Source organism: Oryx dammah, unplaced genomic scaffold (genome assembly GCF_014754425.2).
Source record: "Oryx dammah isolate SB20612 unplaced genomic scaffold, SCBI_Odam_1.1 HiC_scaffold_12, whole genome shotgun sequence".
Taxonomy (NCBI): Eukaryota; Metazoa; Chordata; class Mammalia; order Artiodactyla; family Bovidae; genus Oryx; species Oryx dammah.
The window spans coordinates 67,554,710-67,575,610 of NW_024070196.1; the positions used below are offsets into that span (position 1 = coordinate 67,554,710).

Below are 20,901 nucleotides of genomic sequence, written 5' to 3' on the forward strand. Positions count from 1 at the left end.
ACCTGCAATATGATGACAAAACCTGCACCCTGCCGAGAGCTCAGTAAAATCCTCAGTGAATGCCTGCTATTCTTGTTATTATAACCAGACTTCTCGTCTCCTGCTCTCTCCACAGCATGACTGCCTTTTGAGCAGAAATCATCCCAGCTGGAGTTTCAAAGATCCAGGATCCCCCAAACTCCACCAGCTGAGATCACTCAGATTTTGGCAAATCCTGCTGCCCTCAGGAGGAATCCAAGGGCCTGACTGCAGAGCCAGCAGACAGACAGACACCAGCCTCTTCCTGGAGGCCCAGGGGCTACGATCAGTGTCCTCACTCTTTCCATGAAATAAAGCTGCTTAAGGACTGAGGCATGTAAAGCACTGAAATGAATATCTCAGGCAGCTCCTTGCCAGGTCCCAGACCACATAATTGAGCAAAGACCTTGAGCCCTTACGTGACCTGACCTAGACCTGCTTGGCTGTATTTTTAGTCTCTGTGTGCTGTTTCCATCACCTGTGCTGGGCTTTACGCTGGAAAAGAGGGGAGGGAGGCCTGGGGACAGCTAGAGGGATGTTTCTCATGGCAGCCAGTGGGGGCAGGGGCTTGCACATTATTTCTCAGTTCTGTTGTACAAGCCAGCTTTCTGGGGCTTGCGACATTCCAGGGCTGTGTGTAGTTGATGACACCAGGCCTTCAAGCTTAGGAGGACCCCAGGCTTGGTTTAATGTTCTATTGTTGCTGTCTGGAAGTTCTTCATTTTGAAGAAAGGGACCCCACATTTTCATCTCTCACTGTAGCCCATTCTGGTTACACAAGGCCAAGAGAGCAGACTGGCACACCCGGTCAGCAGGGGTGCCTTTCTGCAGGACAGTAAGACAGATGGGAGCTACTACCATGAGGCACAAATCCTCAGATTTGGCCAAATAAACCTGATTTTGAAACCCGTCTGCCCTTCTTATTTCCTCTTCTGAAACTAGAATGAGATGTGAAAGGACCTCATAAACTATAGAGAGCTGTGTCCTGCTTTGCTAAAACCGTTCCCTAGCGGACTGTTTAAAACAGTCCACAGAGCATCCTCTGTCAATATCATCATTTTCTCGTCTTTGTCCTACTTGGTGCTCTCTGAAAATCACATTATTTTCCTGTTGGTTCTCTCCCAGCTTCTCCCCTCTGTATGAGTGTCAGTTCAGACTGTAAGTTCTTATCTTGGTGCTTTTGACAGACTCCTCACTTAGCATTTGTTGAAGGGAGGAAGGATCCCCTTCTCTACGTACTGACTTTGTGCTGATCATTCTACCTGAATCTCCCCCGTTTTATTCTCCTTCAAGCGGCTCCTGCTTGGGAGGGTGCACGCTCAGAGGTGAAGAATTCCCAGGCTGTGTTACAGGAGGCAGTTTTGGAGGTGGGGAAGGACTGGAAATGGTGCAGAGGACAGAGGGTAAGTTAAGTGCAAGACACCAGGTGGGATGTGGAGGGAGTGTCTCCGGGAACCTGGGAGAGGGGCGGCCCCCTGCTCCAAGGAGCCCAGAGGAGTCTCCACCTCGGGAATGACACAGGGAAAACAATGACTAAACAAGATGACTCTTGCCGGGGCGCTGGGTCGTGTGGGTGGAGAAGGAGGGAGCCCAGAGGCCTCGTGGGAGGTAGGTGCGCCTTTGGGGCGCCTCTGGAAGCAGCTGGGACGGGGTGGGGGGGATGGTTGGGGGGAAGTGGCAGGCGAGGGGACGGCCCCCGGGGGGTTAGGGGGCGCAGGGAACGGTGTCCCTAAAGCCGGCCGGGGAGCCTGCAGGCCGGCGAGAGCCCAGCTCTGCTCAGGGCGCTGCGAATCTGCATGAGAGGGCGGAGGTTTCCGCCGCCGCGCCGGGCGCAGGCCCGCACTTGCAAGTCTGGTACCAGGGACTTAAAAACTCCCGGCGCAACGCCCGGACCTGCCCTTCGGGGCGTTGCCGCGGCCCTTTCGGCGGGAGCCGCAGGAAAATTTCTGCCTAGGGGAGTGCGGGGTGGGAGAAGGGCCTACCACAGACCCTGGGGCGAGCGGGGAAGACCTTGCCGGGGAGTGAGGAGCAATGGGCCGGCCACACGGGGGCCGAGAGCCGCCACGCTCTCTCTGCGCCCGCGGATCCAAGTGTCTGAGAAAGCACCGTCGCCCCACCCACTTCTGGGTCAGGAGCTTCACTTGTTTCTATGTAATCTAACCTAATTTTGTGAGGGCCTTTTATTATTTCTATTTTGCCGATGACTAAGAGCAGGGAACTTGCGGTAGTTGACAAAAGATGTGTTTTAGGATTAGAAACCAGGGCTCAGTATGCTGCCTCTTTTGTGCCTGCAAGAATCGGCATGGTGAAAGGAACTCAACATTTTCTAAGCTCCTACTATGTGTGTGTAAAAGTTTCCACGCATTTTCTCGTTAGTACCACCGCTTTGGGAGTAATTGTTATCAACGCCCCCGTCTAACCGATGAAGAAGTTGAAATAAGAGAGCTGTTTTTCCTTTCCCGGGTGGCTCAGCTGGTAAAGAATCCGCCTGCAATGCGGGAGACCTGGGTTCGATCCCTTGCGTTGGGAAGATCCCCTGGAGAAGGGAACGGCTACCCACTTCCAGTATTCTGGCCTGGAGAATACCATGGACTGTATAGTCCATGGGGTTGCAAAGAGTAGGACTCGACTGAGAGACTTTCACTCTCAAGATGATCACTCTTACAGGTGATCAAGTGGGATATGAATCCGGTCAGGCTGACTCCAGAGCAACCTTTTTAAAACCGCTGCGATGAGCCAAGCAGAGAAAATTGGTTTGCAAAGTGCTGTTTTGATTTTTACGGCTGCGGTTGAGCCCGCGTGTGGGTCGCGACCCGAACGAGGGTGGAGCAGGGGTCATTGGGCGCCCGGCCCGGTCCAGCCGGGTCAGACCTCCGCTCGGGGCCTCGGAGGCGGTGCCTCAGGCCCCGCCCCTTACCTGTAGGTCCCGCCCCTCGAATCTTCCTACTGAGTGCTCCGCCGGTGGGCGGGGCCAGGTGCAGTCGGGGGCGATGTGGGCGGGTCCTGGCGCGTGAGTGGCAGGCGCGGGCGGGCGCTGTCGGCTCCGCCCCTCGGTCCTCGCGGCTGAGCCGGGCGGTCCCCGGGCGGCTGGGGCGGTGGCGGCGCGGGGGAGGGCGGGCCGGGGCGGGGCGGCCGGGCGGCCGGGGCGGGGCCACGCTCAAGCCCAGCGTCCCGCTCCCATGGCCGCCCCCGGCTCCCTGCGCTGCCCCCTCTCCCCCGGGCCGCGCCCCGGGGCCCCGCACTGACGGCCCATGGCGCCGCCCGCCGCCCGCCTCGCCCTGCTCTCCGCCGCCGCGCTCACGCTGGCCGCCCGGCCCGCGCCCAGCCCCGGCCTTGGCCCCGGACCCGGTGAGTGAGCGAGCCCCCCGCCGCCGCCTGTCCCTCGCGGAGCCCGCCCAGGGGCCCAACTCCCTCGCCCCTGCTTGGTGGGGCTCCTTTTTCAGCCCCTCAGCGACGCCCCTCGGACTAGGCGGCCCTTCTCCTCAGGCCCCTCCGCGACGCCCCCGGCCGGCGCCCTCTCTGCCTCAGTACCTCAGACCCTTTCCTCAGGCTCCTCAGCGACGCCCCCCCGGCCGGGAGGTCTCCCCGCTCAGGACCTCGCACCCCCAGCCCAGTTCAAGTCCCTTGGGGCGACTCGCCCCGCTTGGGGACGCTGCCCCCCCCCCCCCCCCAGCCCCTCAGCGACACCCCGGGCCAGGACGCCCTCCGCAAGCCCCACAACGCGCCCCCCGGTCCCTTTCCCTCCCACGTCCGCGGGCCCAGCGCCTCCCGGCTCCTGAGCGGGTGCCGAGAGGCGACGAGAGCGGGCGCCTGGCCCCTCTGCCCGGGTCTGCGCCCCGCTAGCCCAGCTCTAATCTGCGCCTCGTGAGGAGTCGAGTTGAGCTGCCTGTCCTACTAGTAGAGGCGGATCTGGGTCCCGGGACGACCGGCTCTGCTCTGCCTGCACGTCCCCTTCCCCCCACCCCGCCCCCCGGGGCCCGCTTTGAACTTCCCGGGGACTCAGGTGCAGGTCCAGCGTGGGGAGAGGAAGAAAGGAAGGGGGTGATGGCAAACGTCTCCCCTACAGAGTTTAGTGTGCTCGTCGTGCGAGTGCAACGCAGAGCCCCCGTTTCCCGTGGGAGTCTCCACACTTTAAACAGGGTCACCCGCTCCCCAGGCCAAGGTCAAGGCCAGGTTTTCCCCACATAGGGCCCTAGACCAGGATGGAAGCTGGAACTTGCTTAGCTTGTCCTCACACCCTTCCTTGCAGCAGAACTCTCCCAAGTTGAAGAGCAGGCAAGAGGGCGTTGTCTGGCCCAGGTACCTTCCTCAGCAGGTTGTTCAAGTGTGGGGAATTGGACATGAGGGAAAGGGGTGGGAAAAGTCCATTACAGATTTGCCTGAGTGGGAAAACTCAAGCCTCTGGGTTCTCCACCCAAAGTCACAGACTGTGATGTTTGAGAGACAGGATTTTGCTGCTGAAAGAAAACTCTGGGTTGCTTTGTTTACTTGCCAGCTTGGTTTCCTGATGAAGATCAAGTTTAATGTTGTCACTTCCTGGGTGACTTTGGTCTGTGCCTCTCTGAGCCTCAGTTTCCTCATCTGTAAAGGAGGGATGGTGGTAATTCCCTTGCTGGGTGTGTGAAGATTAAACGATATACTGCAGGTAACACACCCACATACAGCAGGCAGTCACTGAACACATTTAAGAATTCTTTTTATAGTGCTTCACAGTTTGCCAACTGCTGGACACCTCCTTTGCGCTGGGAATGCTCTGAGCTTCCAATCTGATTAAACCCCATAAAAGGCAAAGCCTGGCTTTAGAGAGAGAGGTAGAAGGGGGCTCTCCAAGTGCTGTAAAGCTTAGGCTCAGGAAGGGGTTTCTGAGTGATCAGTGGCCTCTTAAGGGGACGTCTACAAAAACTTCTGCAAAAGTTTGATCACTTTTACTGTTTACCGTATGTGAGGAATGACGGAGGAACTTTCTGAGAGCCAGGATATGTCAACATAACTGTAACCTAGTAACCCCTTAGCTCCACTTTGCCATCTCTGTGGTCAGGATTTAATGTCCTCTATGGAGAGAGGTACGGGTGGAAATAAACTGGTTCCTCTCCTGGAAAGGGCAAAGTAATAGCTCTGAAAAGTGTTCAGGGAGCCTGCTGCGTGCTTATGCTTGTTGGAAGGTGGCACCCTTCTCAGGCACCTTTGCTTCAGTAGAAAGGATCAAGTGCAGCAGCCCTTATGTCACGTGAACCTCAAACCTCGGTGTGCTTTTATTGGAGGGTCTGGGGTTTGTGTGTGCCTGTGTGCTCGCTTAGTCCTTAAGTCCTACAACTCTATGGACTATAGCCCACTAGGCTTCTCTGTCCATGGGATTTTCCAGACAAGAATACTGGAGTGGGTTGCCATTTCCTCCTCCAGGGGATCTTCCTGACCCAGGGATCAAACTCAATTTCCTAAGTCTCCTGCATTGGCAGGTGGATTCTTTACACTGAGCCACCTGGAAAGAGTGGGTCTGGGGTAGGGACAAATAAATAACCATTATGAAATGATTTCTGATAACGCCCATCTTCCCAATTCAGTGAGCCTCATCAGCTTTTCTCCCTACCATCTTGATATAATACATCAGTGCCTTTGTGACTTTTCCTCTTTAGTTCCAGTGCAATTTGGGGGAGATACCACATGGTCTTTCTTCACCATCACATCCTGTCTAGAGCCTACCCACTAGTTTTTAAAAGTCCTTTCCAATAAAAAACATGTTTTACTCTGAAGATATGTCAGGCTTGCCATTTCATATTTTTGATACTGTAATTTTCTCTAAAATTTTGTGGATGGAAAAAATTATTTCAGTACTTAACATTCTGCATAATTTTGTAATATTTAAATTACTGGTGGTTTGCATTTTTGAATGCTGACTTTATGAAAACAGTTAGCTCATTCCCTATCAGTGATACTTCTAATTACAGTGTATAGCCAACCCCAAATAATCTCCCTTCTCTTCATCCTTTGAGATCCTCTCCCTTCCCTCATAACTGATAAGGAGGGATGTAGAGGTTAGTGGTGGAATCTAGACTCCCTCTTCAAGGAGAAAGGCAGCCAGGGCCATGGACTCTCCAACAGGGACTCCCATCTGGAATTTACTAACCTGCAGGGGACAGCCAGAGGTAGGAAGAGAAGGCTGGGTGGACTTTAGCTCTGAGTTTTCCGCTGAAGGCAAATACCTTCAGTGTTTCACCTTCACCATCAGTGTTTCTCCACATTTAGGGCCTGCTGGGTGTGCATCAGCAGTGTCTCAACTCTAACGTTTGCTGTGAACATAATTTTATAGTTGATACTCATTCTCCTCCAGCTCCTCATCTAGAATTTGTCTCATTAGACAGTACTGTGTCTTGCCCTAAAACCTGTGAGTTCAGTTAACAGTAAGAACTTCATACTGTACAGAGCTTTACCCCTTATGGGGGCTCCATTAATGTTAATAGGATTACCTGCAAAAAACCTGCCTCCCAATGCCGGAGACATGAGTTCAATCCCTGGGTCAGAAGATCCCCTGGAAGAGGAAATGGCACCCCACTGCAGTATTCTTGCCTGGAGAATCCCATGGACAGAGGAGTTTGGCGGGCTACAGCCAGCCCATGGGGTGGCAAAGAATCGAACATGATTGAAGGGACTTAGCATGAACGAACAGAAGGGCTGAGAGGAATGAAGGGGACCAGCGTGCATGCCAGTTTCTTTTATGCTTTTAGTATTTTAAGAGACAGGGAAACGGTCAAAACTGACCGGGCATCAAAGAACTCTCATCTTTTTGTGAAAACTTCTCACTCCTCAACAAAGCTATTTAAGTGTTTGAGATATGTAATGAGACCTTTTATAAATCTTACAGCAGAAAGAAGTTCAGTTTAAGCTCACTGCTAAGAAACAGCAAGTTGGTACATTTAATAGAGATATTCTTGATATACTTACTTATGATTTAGGTTATTTGGATCAAAGGCAATCAGTGATGAAGGTAAAATATATTGCTTTCAATTGCTTCACAGTGTACAGATTAGGAATTTGGTGTGATGGGCAGTATATCGTCTTTAGTGTAGAATTTTCAAGCCTGTAATGCCATCTGAGGTCTAGATCAGGTGTCAGCAATAATTTTTTATAAAGGGCTAGACAGTAAATAATTGGGGTTTTGTGGGCCATGTACTGTCTGCTGCAATTACTCAACTCTGGCTTTGTAGGGCAAAAGAGGCCATAGACAAAATGTGAATGAATGAGAGTGGCTGTCTTCCAGTAAAACTCACATGGACACCCACATTCAAATTTCGTGTAATTTTTATGTGTCACAAGTTTTAGTTTTTTCAACCATTTAAAAGTTTAAAAAGCATATTTTAGCTCATAGGACATACAAAAACAGGCAGTGGGCCAGAGTTGGCCTACAGGCTGTACTTGACCAAGTCCTGCTCTAGGTCCATATGTATTGATTTTTTTTTTCCCACTGTTCACTGGTCTGAACAGGTGACAAGGAGGCAAATGATTTTGGTGAATGAATGAACCTTTTACCTTTTACTGGTAGCTGACTTTAAAAGACTTTTGAGAAATGGTTGAAAAGGTAAATTTTATGTATATTTTACCACGATTAAAAATAATGTGTCCAGGAGGGAACATCCATTTGGATCTTTACTAAGACTTAAAAAAAAAAAGCTTTAAAAAGAAATTCAGTGTGGTTCAGTGTGCAGTACATAAAGAAAATAGAGCCTGCCTCAGAACCAGTCCAGGGTTTGTTCAGCTATGCAGATGTTGCTTGGATTAAACTGTTGAGAGATCTGTTTCTCAGAGGAAAGCCCAGGCAGCAGGTGGCACCAGTCCTGAGATATTTAAAAAAAAAAAAGCCAGAAAAAAAAAAAAAGAGAAAACAAACTTCTATCATTTTCCTAAACAGTTGAGTTTTATTTCCATGGTTCTATCGTCATTTTTATAAAGTGGCCTTTAGAAAAACAACAATGTGTTTAGCATGACTGATTATTTTAAAACATTTTTGAAAAAAACAAAATGAAACAAACATACCAAGTTGATTGTATTTGTACTGTGGAACAGTTAATGCAAAACACTTGTGAGAGGCCGGAAGTTTGGATCTGCAGCTTTGGTCTGGGTTTTTGCCTCCTGAATAAGGACCACAGAGGAGGAAGTGAATGTATTTCTTAGCAAGCTACCTGTGCAGGGTTTGAGGTGAGGTCTCCTCAAGCCCCCTGTCGTCACCTGGCAGGTTAGTTGCTGGCTGACTCCTGGTGAATGGGTGAGAACTCTGACTGACATTCTCCCATGTTATTTTGATCTTGAGAATCCAGCTGGAACCCAGAAGCGTGAGTCTAGGAGAGGAGCCCACGGTCACTCTGTATTTTTCCCCCTTTCTCTGTTGTCTTCAGTGTCTTCCTTTCAAGATAGCAGTGCTTCTTCCCCAGACCTCACCTCTGGGACCTTATCCTGGATTGAGATTGAACAGAGAAAGCAAAGAAGCCCTTGTAGAAATGTCAGAAGGTTGTCCTCTTCAAAAATGGCCACTCTACAGAAACCTGCCTTTTCCTTCTCTATGGAAATCTTCCCACTCCCCACCTGCCTTTAAGCCACTTTCTAGGTAAACACCTCCCTCGCCTGGACTTGCACCAGTTTGAAGAGGAATGAGGTTGGGGACTAGGAAGAACTTTATAGACAAAAGATTTCAGGCCACCTCCTACACAAGGTTGCGTCTCCCTCCTACTTATAACAGTACCCTCTCCGAGCTGCCCCTTTGCTGGGCCCAGCTTCTAGTTTCTCTCACCACTGATTTAATCCCTGGCAAGTAGCCAGAGCATTAAATTTTTATTGTTCAATTTTCCACGAGGGCGGGTCCCACTTCTAGTGGGCTGAGGAGGCTTCCAAACCAGAGTGTCACACCACATTAGCAACTTCAGACTTTGAGGGCTGGACTTCTTTCAGCTTGGTTAGATTCTTGGTTAGAACCGGAGCAGTGTACTCACACTCAAAGTTTGAAAGCTAGGAAATAATAAAAACAGCAGAGGCAACTTTTAAAGATGATTCAGAACAATTGTGGCGTTGACTTACAGGACTAACTCTCCCCAGTTTCTTGATATCTTCCAAACAAATGTTAAGTGGCTGTCCATGTTCGTTGGGTGAAAATATGGCGGCCAAGTAGTTCTATTCTAGAACAGTAGGGATTGTTAACCAGTGTCATCATAGTATGTAAATTACTTGCTGCTGTTCAATCTATAAAAATTCATCTTCAAAGAAAATTATTGGACTGGTAAAAATATTTTTAATAATGACCACAGAAGCCATATTTGTTTTTCTTTGATGTTCTTCCGAAGACTTCTGGTTTTAATCAGATTGTTCCCACATAAAATACAGTGGAAATCTACAGTAATAAAATCCCTATTCGTATGTCTATGGGGAAATAAACAGGATGGGGACTGTCCTTTTAAGGGGCTTTCCCCTTCCTTTTCCCCAGACTCAAAGCCTCTATTACTGGTGGGTGTTTTGGCATCAGTTAAGGGCCTTCAATCCTTCCCTCCCTCCATGTTTTGCTCTTTCATTAAAGTGTTTCTGTTGTCTAATTATATCCTTTCAATCAAATTAGAGACTGCAGCATCTGGTGAGGGCCATAACTGCTGCCATCTGCACCTCGTATATACAGGCCTTTTCAGCTGAGAATCACTCAACTTCCAAATGGCAGGAAGAGATTTGGAAAAAGTTTAGTTGGAAGGGAGGTTAACGTAAAAGGAGCGTCTTCAAAGGCTGGGTGCGTCTCCCTGCTTTGTGATGTGTGCACTGCCATGCACAACTTCATCGGCTTGGCTCACCAAGTTTCTGGCCAGTGAAGGGTTTCTGATTGTCTTAGCTGAAATAACTAGTCCTCTCGTCCTTCTTACGGGCCTGAGGGGCCCCCCAGGCTGAGCTGAAAATTTCTCCCTTGAGAAGAATCTTTTGTTCTGTGACCACTGGTTAATGGGTATGACACTCTGTTTATCTGACCATTTCTTTTAATTCAGTGGTTTCAACCAGAGGAGATTTGTGCCCCCAAGGGACATTTGACAATATCTGGAGACATTTTTGCGGTGGGGAGGGGTGCACTACTGGCATCTAGCAGGTAAAGGCCAGGGATGCTGCTGACAATCCTGGAATGTACAGGACAGCGCCCCTCTACAGGATTATCCAACTCGAAATGTCAGTCGTGCTGAGATTGAGAAACTCTGTCCTAATCATGTAATTCTTTTGCCCTTCTCTTCTCTGTGGCCTCAGAGTAGGTGACTCTGATCAACATCTTTTTTCATTCTTAAGAAAATAGATTCTTCATCCATATCTGAACTCCTTAAGCATTTCTGTGAACAGGGCTTCAAAAATCTCAGTGGAGTAAGGAGGTCTGTGCGTCACCGTATGTTTCCAGTTTCTCTAGAGTAAGAGTGCCAGATTAAATACAGGACACTCAATTAAATTTGAATTTCAGATAAACAGTAATTTTTTGTGTGTTTGTCTCATGCAATATTTGGGAATACTTATCTTAAAAAATCATTAGTTGTTTATCTGAAATTCCAGTTTAACTGGGCATTCTGTACTTCCATTTGCTAAATCTGGCAACCAAATTCTTGATCCATGAAACATTGCCTGAAACTTTAAACCTTTGACCAACAAATCAGTCTGTTGGCCACCATCTGTCCTCGTTGTTCTGAGTGACTAGTGGTGACAACGATGCCTGATCTTGTTTGTAGTCAGCGCTGAACTGAGACTTTCCTTCTGCCTCAAGCTGTCTCCATGGCCAGGATTTCTGAAACTTGTCTATTGAGTCATATCTTTATCTTGGAACTGACTAACAAATGTTATCAAATGTCTACTGTATGCCCCGCATCTCTGACTAGGACTTGTCCCTGTGCCAAATGATAGAAAACGATAACTTTGTTGCTTTGGGTTTTAATTTAAAGATGTGCTCTAAAAATACACTGGGTCTTCCCAGGTGGCTCAGCGGTAAAAGAATCTGCCTGCCAGTGCAGGAAACTCAAGAGATGTGGGTTCGATCCTGGGTCAGAAAGATTCCCTGGAGTAGGAAATGGCAACCCACTCCAGTGTTCTTGCCTGGAATACTGAGCCTGGCGGGCTACAGTCCACGGGGTCGCAAAGAGTCGGACACGACTGAGCACGCACTCCCCTAAAATACACTGTCTACCTGGCAGTCAGCTAGCTCCTCATTCAAGGGCTGCTGTATTTATTTGCACACCCCGTATCAACCAAGGGAAGCTGAATAGCCCAGAGCCTGGCTTCCATGGAGCATTGGCTGCCCTCCAGGATTCCATTATTGGGGAACTTACTCACTGTCTGAAATTAAAAATCGGGCACAGGCAATACTCATGGAACTTGTCCAGAAGCTGGATTGTATCAGTTCTCCTTTTTAGTCTGATCAAGAACTTCAGACAGTGTGAAAGTGTTGCTCAAGTGATGGTTAGGCGAGGTGTAGATTTGATCCAGGTGTCTCCTGTTGCAAGCAGACTCAGAATAGAAACAGGTGTATTCATTGCAAAGAGGGCTGCTCATTCCCTGTTACAAACAATTCTACCATGGATTCCATTTAAATAGCAGATTCCCTTGGTTTAAATAGCAAGCATTTGATTTTCAAATACTTTGATTTACATAAACTTTCCTGGAACTTCTCCCGGGTCATTTCACAGTATGGCACTGACAGCCAGGGTGGAGGCCCAAACTGGTAAGGAAACCTGGGCTCTCTGAATATGTCCATCTTGGGTTCCCCCCCAGCCCTCCATACACCTGCTTCCCTCACTCAACAGATGTTTGCCAGGCACGTTCTGTGTGGTCTATAGTTGCTGAGAGTACAGAGATGAGTGAACCGCTCAGGAAGCTTACAGGCTAGTGGAAGCAGGGCCAGGTGCTTCTGGAGCAATTACCGTTCAAGATGATCAAGTCTTAGAAGAGTTGGGACAACAGGCGCTGTGGGACTTGTTTTAGAGCCTGTGGTTTCCATAGGAGTGTAGTGCTGTCTCCTCTGGACCCTGAGCTTTCAAATAGTTCTCCAGCATTTGTCTTATGTTCTGATCCTTTAGAGTTGACTTATGATGCACTAAGTTATTGTCCATCAGAGAAGTGGACTTTGAACTTGAAAAGATCTTATTATGCTTCCCATTTCCTTACGTGAAAACTCTAGTGTGAAATTTTATTTCAAGATTGAAGAGGATATTCATAAGTAAATATTTAAGTAGACCCACTGATGCTCAAGCATTACTGAGAGAGGTGCCATCACCATGCTGTGATAGAATATGTCCTGCTGGTACTGGCAGAAAAGTCCACAGTTAATTAATGAAATGTTTTCCTTAGAGTTCTGCTGAGCTAGTGACTTCTGAGAGAGTTCATGCTTTCACTGAAGCTTGGCCTAATCTTTCTGTATATGTTGGTGGGTGAATGGTCATTCTTTTTTTTTTTTTTTTTTTGGCTGCATCAGGTCTTAGTTGTGGCACGAGAGTTACATTGCCCAGAGGCATATGGGATCTTACTTCCCTGACCAGAGACCAAATCCCAGTTCCATGTATTGCAAGGCAGATTCTTAACCAGTGGACCACCAGGGAAGTCCCTCCTTCTTTCTTAAAAGCTGTCCCCTGGTCTTCAGTTTGGTGAGCATACTTGGTTATAATACCCTACAGAATGACCGTCAGCTCCTCAAGCACTGCTGCATGTTCACGGTGACGCTTCCCGGCAAAGACACATGCTTCACCACGACAGCCATGCATGCTGTCCAGCGGGTCCTCCCTGGGTAAGGGGAGAGCATATTCCAGATGAGACCCAGACTGGGCACTGGAGCCCAAGCAGCCCTGCATTCAGGGCCTGCTCTGCTTTGATAGTTATCCGTTTTTCAAATTATTATATAACAAGTAATAAGGACCCCTCTCTGAAGTTTTTTCATGGGTCTTCTGAATTTAAATCTGTGGTCCATTGCTTAGTGTAGGTTCAGTGTTTCTTAGAACAGTCTTTTAATCAAGTATTTTATCTGTTAATGAGTTGGGAAGATCCCCTGGAGTGGGAAATGGCAACCTGCTCCAGTATTCTTGCCTGGAAATTTTCATGGACAGAGGAGCCTAGTGGGCTAGAGTCCACGGGGTTGCAAAGACTGAGCCACTGAGCAACTTATTCATCTGTAATGAATAAGCTGGAGATTCAAATAGAAGACCTCAGGTCCTCTTCCAAAAGTACGCATTCTTTAGTTAAAATAACTTTGAGAGGTATGGGATGCTGTTTTTAAGCACACTGTTCCTATGAATGAAAAGGAAGATCTGAAAGATATTTTAATAGAAACGCTACTGATAAGTTAAATAATTACAGTGATTATTTTGTGGCAATTATACTTTGGGCAAAGTACAGAACTCCTTTTTCCTGTGGTCATTTGAACTGTGAATACATAGTCCAAGAACATGTTACGTGAATGTCTGTCTTGATTTTAGATGAGTGAATTTATGGTTGATTGAGTTTGATCATAGTTCTTGAAAAAGAAACGAAGGTAGATTAATTGTAAAACAACATGTTAGTATTTTCAAGGTGTCCTTTCAAAAAATTTTAATACGGGAAATTTAGAACATATGCAAAAATAGAAGAGTGTAAGGAAGTCATTCTGTATCTTATCTCCCAGCTTCCATGATTATCCACCAAGGCCAGTATTATTTCATTTGTATCCCTTTGATTCCTACAACTGGATTATTTTGTAACAAATCTCAGATATCATATCATCTCCTCTGTAAATATTTCAGTATGTATCTGTAAAGGATAAGAACCCTTTTCAAAAACATAGTACCACTACCATTGTCACAGCTAAAAATTTAACAATAATTTCTTAGTATCATCAAATATCCAGTCCATTAATCAGTATTTAAATATTCCTGATTGTCTCATGGGTGTTTTTTATAGTTCAAACAAGGATCTGAACAAGGTGCATTTAGGTGATCTGACTCTCTTAACCTAAGTCTCTATTCACCTAGAAGTTTCCCCTTTTTTTCTTTTTTCTTTGACATATATATGTTGAAGATGTAGCTTCTTCTAAGCAAAAAAGAGTGCTTAAGAGCCTCTCCAGAGGCAAGCCCACATGGGAGGCGAGTTTTGTTTTGTTTTTTTTTTTCCTGAAGAATCGCCGCTTCCATTAGAGAAACAGAATTAGAGCATTGTAAGCTTGGAAGAGATTTTTAGTCATTAAGCCTTTCCTATCACATTACCTCAGACTTTTGCATCTCTGTCCTGTTTTGTTAGAATCCTGAGATTAGGGTTTAGAGTGAGGGGACGTTGGCTCCAGTCCCCTCATTTCACAAGTGAGGAAGTGGAGACCCAAATCCAGGTGATTTCTTTAAACCTCACAGTGTCAGCTACTTACCTAGCATCACGTCCTCTTTCTGCAAGTGATTCTTCATGCACCATGTATATAGAAGGCCTCCTCCTTCCCCACAGACTAGCCTCTCTCTGGGGATCTAGGTCAAGATCTAGATCACTTGCCTCCTTGTAATCATGGGAATCCGTGCCCTTGGGGAGCCGTCGGTGTTAATGATGTAGACTTTCTTCTCACAGGCTCAGCCCCATTGGGGTGAGAAAAGCTGAGAACCACTGCCTTCCCAGGGCCACACACTTCTTGACCGCCAGGTTCCATGTAACTGAAATAAGCATTCCTGAAGTGCCTTTGAGTGTCTGAGGGCAAAAGATGATTTTGTCAGGGACTGCAGGCGTTGAGGACCTACACACAAGTTCCCACCAGACACCAGTCTGTATTGGAAATGCACCAGGTGTGTTGTGCAAACATCTGACGACACTCTTACGTCACCATCTAAATATTAAAAGGAGCTTTTTCCACTTCAGCCTTGTATCTCTATAATCTACCTGTCTGCCAAACTTAATAGATATCTTTTAAAAGAACAGAAGATATTTCTGCTGAAAAATATTTTCTGCCTTATTTTAAGATGCCATAATTCAATTTAATGCTTGTTGATTCGTTGATTTCAAACTAGGCTGAAACCAGCCAGATTTTTCCAACATAGGATTGATAGAGATGCTGAATGGTTCTGTGTGGAACAGAAACTCGACTTTGATGGATTAAAAACAGTGACTCTCACAAACACCACATAAACAGAGATCTAACTAGTAATTAGCTACCAGAAAACTAGGAAAATTCAAGACTCAGTATGAGAAAAAATTTCTATTTCTCAATAGTGTGGTTAGGAATGGTTCAGGGAAATAGTGTCGTTAGGAATGACTTGGAGCTTCATTGAGAGCTTATTCTTCAACTTTATTAAATACTGTTGAGGAGTAGAATGTCTTTTGCTTTCCCACCACTATCTCATATATGTCAAGTTTTAATTATTTTAACAGAATACCTCATTACAGTTTTAAACATGAACTTTAAAAATTCAGGGTATATGCAACCCATCAAGGGTTAAATTGCCTGAGACTCTTAACTTGGCATTTTCCTCACTTATAATAAGTACAAATATTGAATTATGTGATTTCAGTAGCATATATAAACAAAGACATGTTTCATCACACATTGGAATTTTAAGAAAAGCATATACGTTTTTGCCTTACTTTTTATCCACTGAATGCTAGGATTCAACATAGGGTTCAAATCATATATATTTTTTTCCTTTTATTTATCTATTTTTAATTAATTTTTATTGGAGTATAGTTGCTTTACAGTGTTGAAAAGTTTCTGCTATACAGCAAAGTGAATCAGCTATACGTGTACATACATCCTCTCCTTTTCCAACATTACATATTTTTTTCTATCTGCATAGTAGCCTGGTAACTGTCAACAGAATTGTAAATAGCAGAATGGTGTGCCTGTCCATCCATGGCATATTGCCTTTTATAGCTATGTATTTTTATGGGGTAAACTACATGATCGTGATTGTTACAGTACTTTCAAAGTTATAATAACGTTTAATTTTTTTTTACACTGTTTAGTTACATAGTAATACACTTTATTTACATAATAATGATTTATGGGGCACCTACTGTGTACTAGGCACTTTACTTTCGGCTCCTCTGATTCTTCCAGTTGTCCCAAGCTATTAATAATCGAATCCCCCTTTGTACCAGTGAAGAAACTGAGGCTCAGAGTTCAGCTGCATGCGTGCAGCTTGTAAACCACAGAGCTGAGCTCTAACTCCAGCCGGTACCATGCTCTTTCCATGCTAGAAGTTTTTCTTGCTAGAAAGTAAGTGAGAAAAGTATTTGACTTAAACTGTTTCATAACCCTGGAGACTAAACATTCAGTCCTGGAAGTTTACATGTGCATGTGCGTCTAATCTGTAGGTGTCACTTGTTCAGGTGGTCAGGGCTGCATAGAAGGGCTTCAGGGGCTCCACGAGCACTTCTGAAACTGTAAACTGTTGTGTATGTGATGGTTGTCTGGGGAATCAGATCCCTGTCTTTCAGCCTGTTCTCCAGGAGGTCTCTGTGTATGTAAAAGGATTAGGACTCTTGATCTCACTAACCGCCGTCATTTCAGAGATAAAGAAACTTGAGTTGCAGAAGGGACGTGCTGTGAAGGCGGTACAGCTGCCAGGTCGGAGTCAGAGCAGCACAGGCCCGCGCCCATCAGCATCCTCCTCTGACCACAAGTGCATCTCCAGTTTTTAGAAAATAAATGCCCCAAGCCGTACTTTGAAGGATTTTGGTGATGGAGAAAAAGACAAGGCATCGCCAATTTAGAAAGGCAGAATTAATCCCAAGTGCTTCAGGCTTGTGTCTAACTTAAGGGCTGTTTTCCTCAGTCCCCCAAAACAAAAGACTTGGGGTTCTCTGATTGAGAGGAAAGGTCCAACAGAGATGAATGGAGTAGGCTCCAGCTAGAGAAGATAGGCAGGAAATAAAGCAGTGCTTTTCACAGCTTATGATCCCTTCCTTCTCAAAACCCCTTCTCCCTCCAAGATCCCACCTCCCAGACTGCGCTGTCAGCTGTCACAGCTGGGCCCTTCTTCCAGGCCTGAAATGCAGCAGGGCCCCAGGGTGTGGCCCAGATGTCCTCTCTCTCCACACAGGCGCCATTACCTCCACACTTCTGGATCTGGCCTTGGCTTCTTTCCTCAACCCTGGGCTCATCTAGCCCATCTACTTACTCTCTTCTCTCCATCCAGTTTTCCGGTCCAAAACCAAAGCCTTGATTCCACCCACAAGATACTGTGCCTCTTGGGTCCACCCCATCGTAGTACATGGCAGCACCATTCACCCAGCTGCCCAGGCCTACCTCCTCGGTGTTGTCGCCAAATGCTCTTTCTTTGGGACCCTGTATTCATCAAACCCCTGCCCCCCAGCAAATACTTTGGTTCTACCTTCAAAATACATCCAGAGTCCAGCCACTTCTTCCTACCCTTCAGCTGCCAGCCTGGCCCAGGCCACCCCTCTTTCCAGCCCATCATCTGCACCAGCCACTGAGGGTCCCCTTGCCAGGTGCTTGGCACGCTCTTCACAGCTCCTCCTCCTCCTGGCGGCTACAGTTCCGCTAAAGGATAAATCTGATCACGTCACTTCTCTGCTCAAAGCCCTCCAATGACTTCCTATCATTCTTAGAACAAAAGCTAAAATCTAACTTATATGGCCTTCAAGACCTTACACATCCTGGTCTTGCCTGGCCCCTCCTCTTCGTGTCCCGCCCACCCTTCCCCTCATACTCGCCCTACTCTGGCTGGGTCAGAGGAGCGGCCTCGCACTTTCCTGAAGAGTCTGTGCAGTTTTCCGGGTTTGTGCCTGCCATGCCCTCTACCCAGAAAGTCCTTCTTGTGTCATTTACTGTTTGCTTCCTCTTCTTGTCCACATCATTGTACAAATGTCTCCTTTCCAGGCCCTTCCTAAAAGAGAACTCCCACCGTTCCACCTCCATCTCCTTACTCCGTTTTCTCTGGTTGCACACCGCACTGGCCAGTGTTGACTTTGATTGGTGTATTATGAGCGTGAAGCCCTGTTAGTGTGTGAATGCAGAGTGTTCACCACACGGTCCCAGTGCTGTGAACAGTGCCAGACACATAGTAAGTGTTGAATAAATATTTGTTGAACGAATTAATGAATAATATCCTGGACATTAGATTTATTGCTTTTGCTCATTCTCTTTTACCGAATGCATAAATATTATAACCAGCCATGTGATAGTTTATTTTTTATTGGTTTAAGCCTCTCCTTGCTTGTCTAGCCAAGGCTTGGGTCAGTTTCCCAGCGGTAGGAAACAAGGTGGCCAGTGTCCCCATTGCCTAGTGCCCACCCTGGTACTCTGATGAAATCAAGATGCACACATAACTTAATCCAGGATGTTCACCCCCCGCCCGCAACACATACACACAATTGACGTGCACTGGGCAAGTCTGCTCAAAAAATAATTGTCAAATCTGGTAACACTGCCTCAGTTTCCCTAGTGTAATTAAGAACAAGACTGGGTCTGGGAGGAGCAGACTAAAGCCAACAGGCTTGCTCGTACCCATCCCATCTCTCAGATGCCACCTCATCCCATTCCAGAGGGCTGGCCCTTGTATGGATGGCCACCACGTTCTTCTTCAGATCAAGTCATCAGGGAATGCTGACCCACTGCCCTGCAGATTGCTGTCTACTGCTAAGGCTTTCCGTTGGTCAGCCCGCACGCATTTCTGGCTCCCAAGCCCCTCCTCAGTCACTTTCGATAGGGGAAAAAGATGTATTAACACATAGAAATTAAGATTCTAGTAACTGGCAGAGATTGGCATGATGTTCTTAGAATCATCACCAGGGCAGATTTTTAGGAATATAGGTTCCCAGGTCCTGCTCTAACCCTGAGACTGGGTAGGGCTCTGGTGTGATGAGCCCACACGCACACACGTGCACACACACACACACAGTCTCTCTCTCTCTCCAGCAGATCATATATATTCCTAGTGATGATAAGTGCTACGAAGGAAACAAGTGAAGGGCACAGAAACAGGAGTGGAGATGGTGGGGAAGGGTTTTCTGAGGAGATAATGTTTAGTCTGTGATGGGAAGTATTAGGGGAAGAACTTTTCAGGCAGGAAATAGCGTGGTGTGTTTATAGAATTAAAAGCAGAAGAATGTGGCTGGAGCACAGCAAATGATGAGAGGAGAGCTCGGTTGGTGGAGAGAGGGCCTGGGGCCATGTCTCATGGGCTTTGCAGACAGGGATGAAGGCTCTGGGTTTTGTTCCCAGTGCTCACATCTCTCTGGGAGTTTTGAGCCCTGTGTGGAGAATGGGTTGTTGGGAGCACGAAAGTGGATGCTGTGGGACCCAAATCAGACCATATTGTCCTCCCATGGTGAACGGGACAAGGGTGGCGGCGCCCGACGGAGAGGAGAGGGTAGTTTCAGGGAACTCGTTTGACAGAAGGCAACAGGACCCGCCTGTGAGAGGAACAGGGTGAGGGAGCACGTGGGAAAGCGCGGACGAGGCCAAGGGGATCTGTCAGAGGCAGCGTAGGGTGTGAGCACGTGCCTGAGTCGCCTCATCTGTACAGTGGGAGTGCGGGCTGGTGATGAGCTGATGTAAAGCACTTAGAGCAGAGCCTGGCACTCAGTAGAACCCCGTGTAAGCGTCAGCAGCGATGTGGATGGCAGTGAGTCATCCAAGGTCGCACAGCTGTTTGGCATCAGGTCTGGGACTAGTGGGTTTTCTGCTATACTGAGCTGCCTCCTTCAGTTACCTTTGAACTTTTTAAATTCGTGCACACTCTTGGTGGAGGGGTCGGTTGATTCAGAACATGACGAGTCACCCTTCTCACAACATGTAGGTGAAGTGTGAGGTGTCCTGTGCAGCCTGGGGTTCCTGGTTATTTTGGATGTCCATAAAACTGTGCCATTCTGGGCAAAACACAGGGCCCAGATTGGGAGAGGAAGCGGGTACAGGAAGAGAGATGATCTGCGGGTAGGTTTTAGATACATTTCAGAGTATAGACCTGCCTGTGTTATGCACATGCTGAGGCTGGAGGAGGAGCATGCCCCACATTGGGAGCCTGAGGTGTGAGTCCTTCATGCCGGAAGTCGTGGGTCAGCACATGCCAGCAGAGGGAAAGGAACAGAGCCAAGAAAGTTACCGTAACTCCCCCAGATTGTCAGGTTCCTAGGGATACATCTTAAAGAAGTGTTTGAAGTGCTTCTATCTGTCAGTTTCAACTAAGCTGATTTTTGGAAATTGCTCTTTGTACTGTGCCTTTCTCGTGAACCTCTGTGAATGTAATGCATGCAATATGTGGGGGGAGAATCCTCTCAGCCGAGTTTCCCATCCAACCCCCATCCCCCTCCCCCCACAAAGTCTGAAAGGCAGATTTTAGAAGCACAACTGTTGCACCTGCAAGGGTTTTGTCTTCTTATTAAAGGGACCTCAGACCATGTTGAACGTGTCCTGTAGGAAGGAATTTCAGAAGGAGGTGAAAGAAAATGCCAGCTCAGCGCCCGCTCCCTCCTGTTGACTGTTTTGTGGCACCTCCGTCTCAAGCAGCATGGGGAGGACTGTTCTTCATTACCAGGGAATGTGAGTCATTCCCAGACCCGTGTGATTGGGATTCCAAAGCGTTGCTGTATCCGATGGTCTTATTAAATCCAAGTGTCAGTGCAGCCTTTCAGACCGTAGAGGAGAGCTCAGTTAGAGCTGGTGCCCTGGTTCCAGTTACCACGCAGAGACGCTGGCGGCGCAGTGACCCCCCTCTGAGCACCCAGAGTTCCTCATGGACGGCTCCCAGATTTGGGGGTTTTCCTGGTTCACTTCATGGGCTTCTATACATTTCAGCTCCCTGTTTATATCCTAGCTGGGATCTGTATACTTTCGGGGAAAATGTCCTCGTGTCTCCAGACAACCAAGTGCCAAGAGGAGCCTGGCCTTTGGAGGGTACCCAGCCCTACCAATGTTCAGCCCGCTGTGTCTCGGAT

General features: G+C 47.4%; 1 protein-coding gene across 2 annotated transcripts in view; it reads left to right on the forward strand.

Moving 5' to 3' along the window:
• Nucleotides 1-3,256: 3,256 nt before the first annotated feature.
• KREMEN1 (kringle containing transmembrane protein 1) overlaps nt 3,257-20,901 on the forward strand; it is a 58,641-nt gene continuing 40,996 nt past the window's right edge. For both annotated transcript variants that reach the window (XM_040251649.1, XM_040251650.1), the window contains exon 1: nt 3,257-3,366. In XM_040251649.1, the coding sequence (XP_040107583.1) occupies nt 3,270-3,366 (97 nt within the window). In that variant the 5' untranslated portion in view covers nt 3,257-3,269. The remainder of the gene's footprint in view (nt 3,367-20,901) is intronic.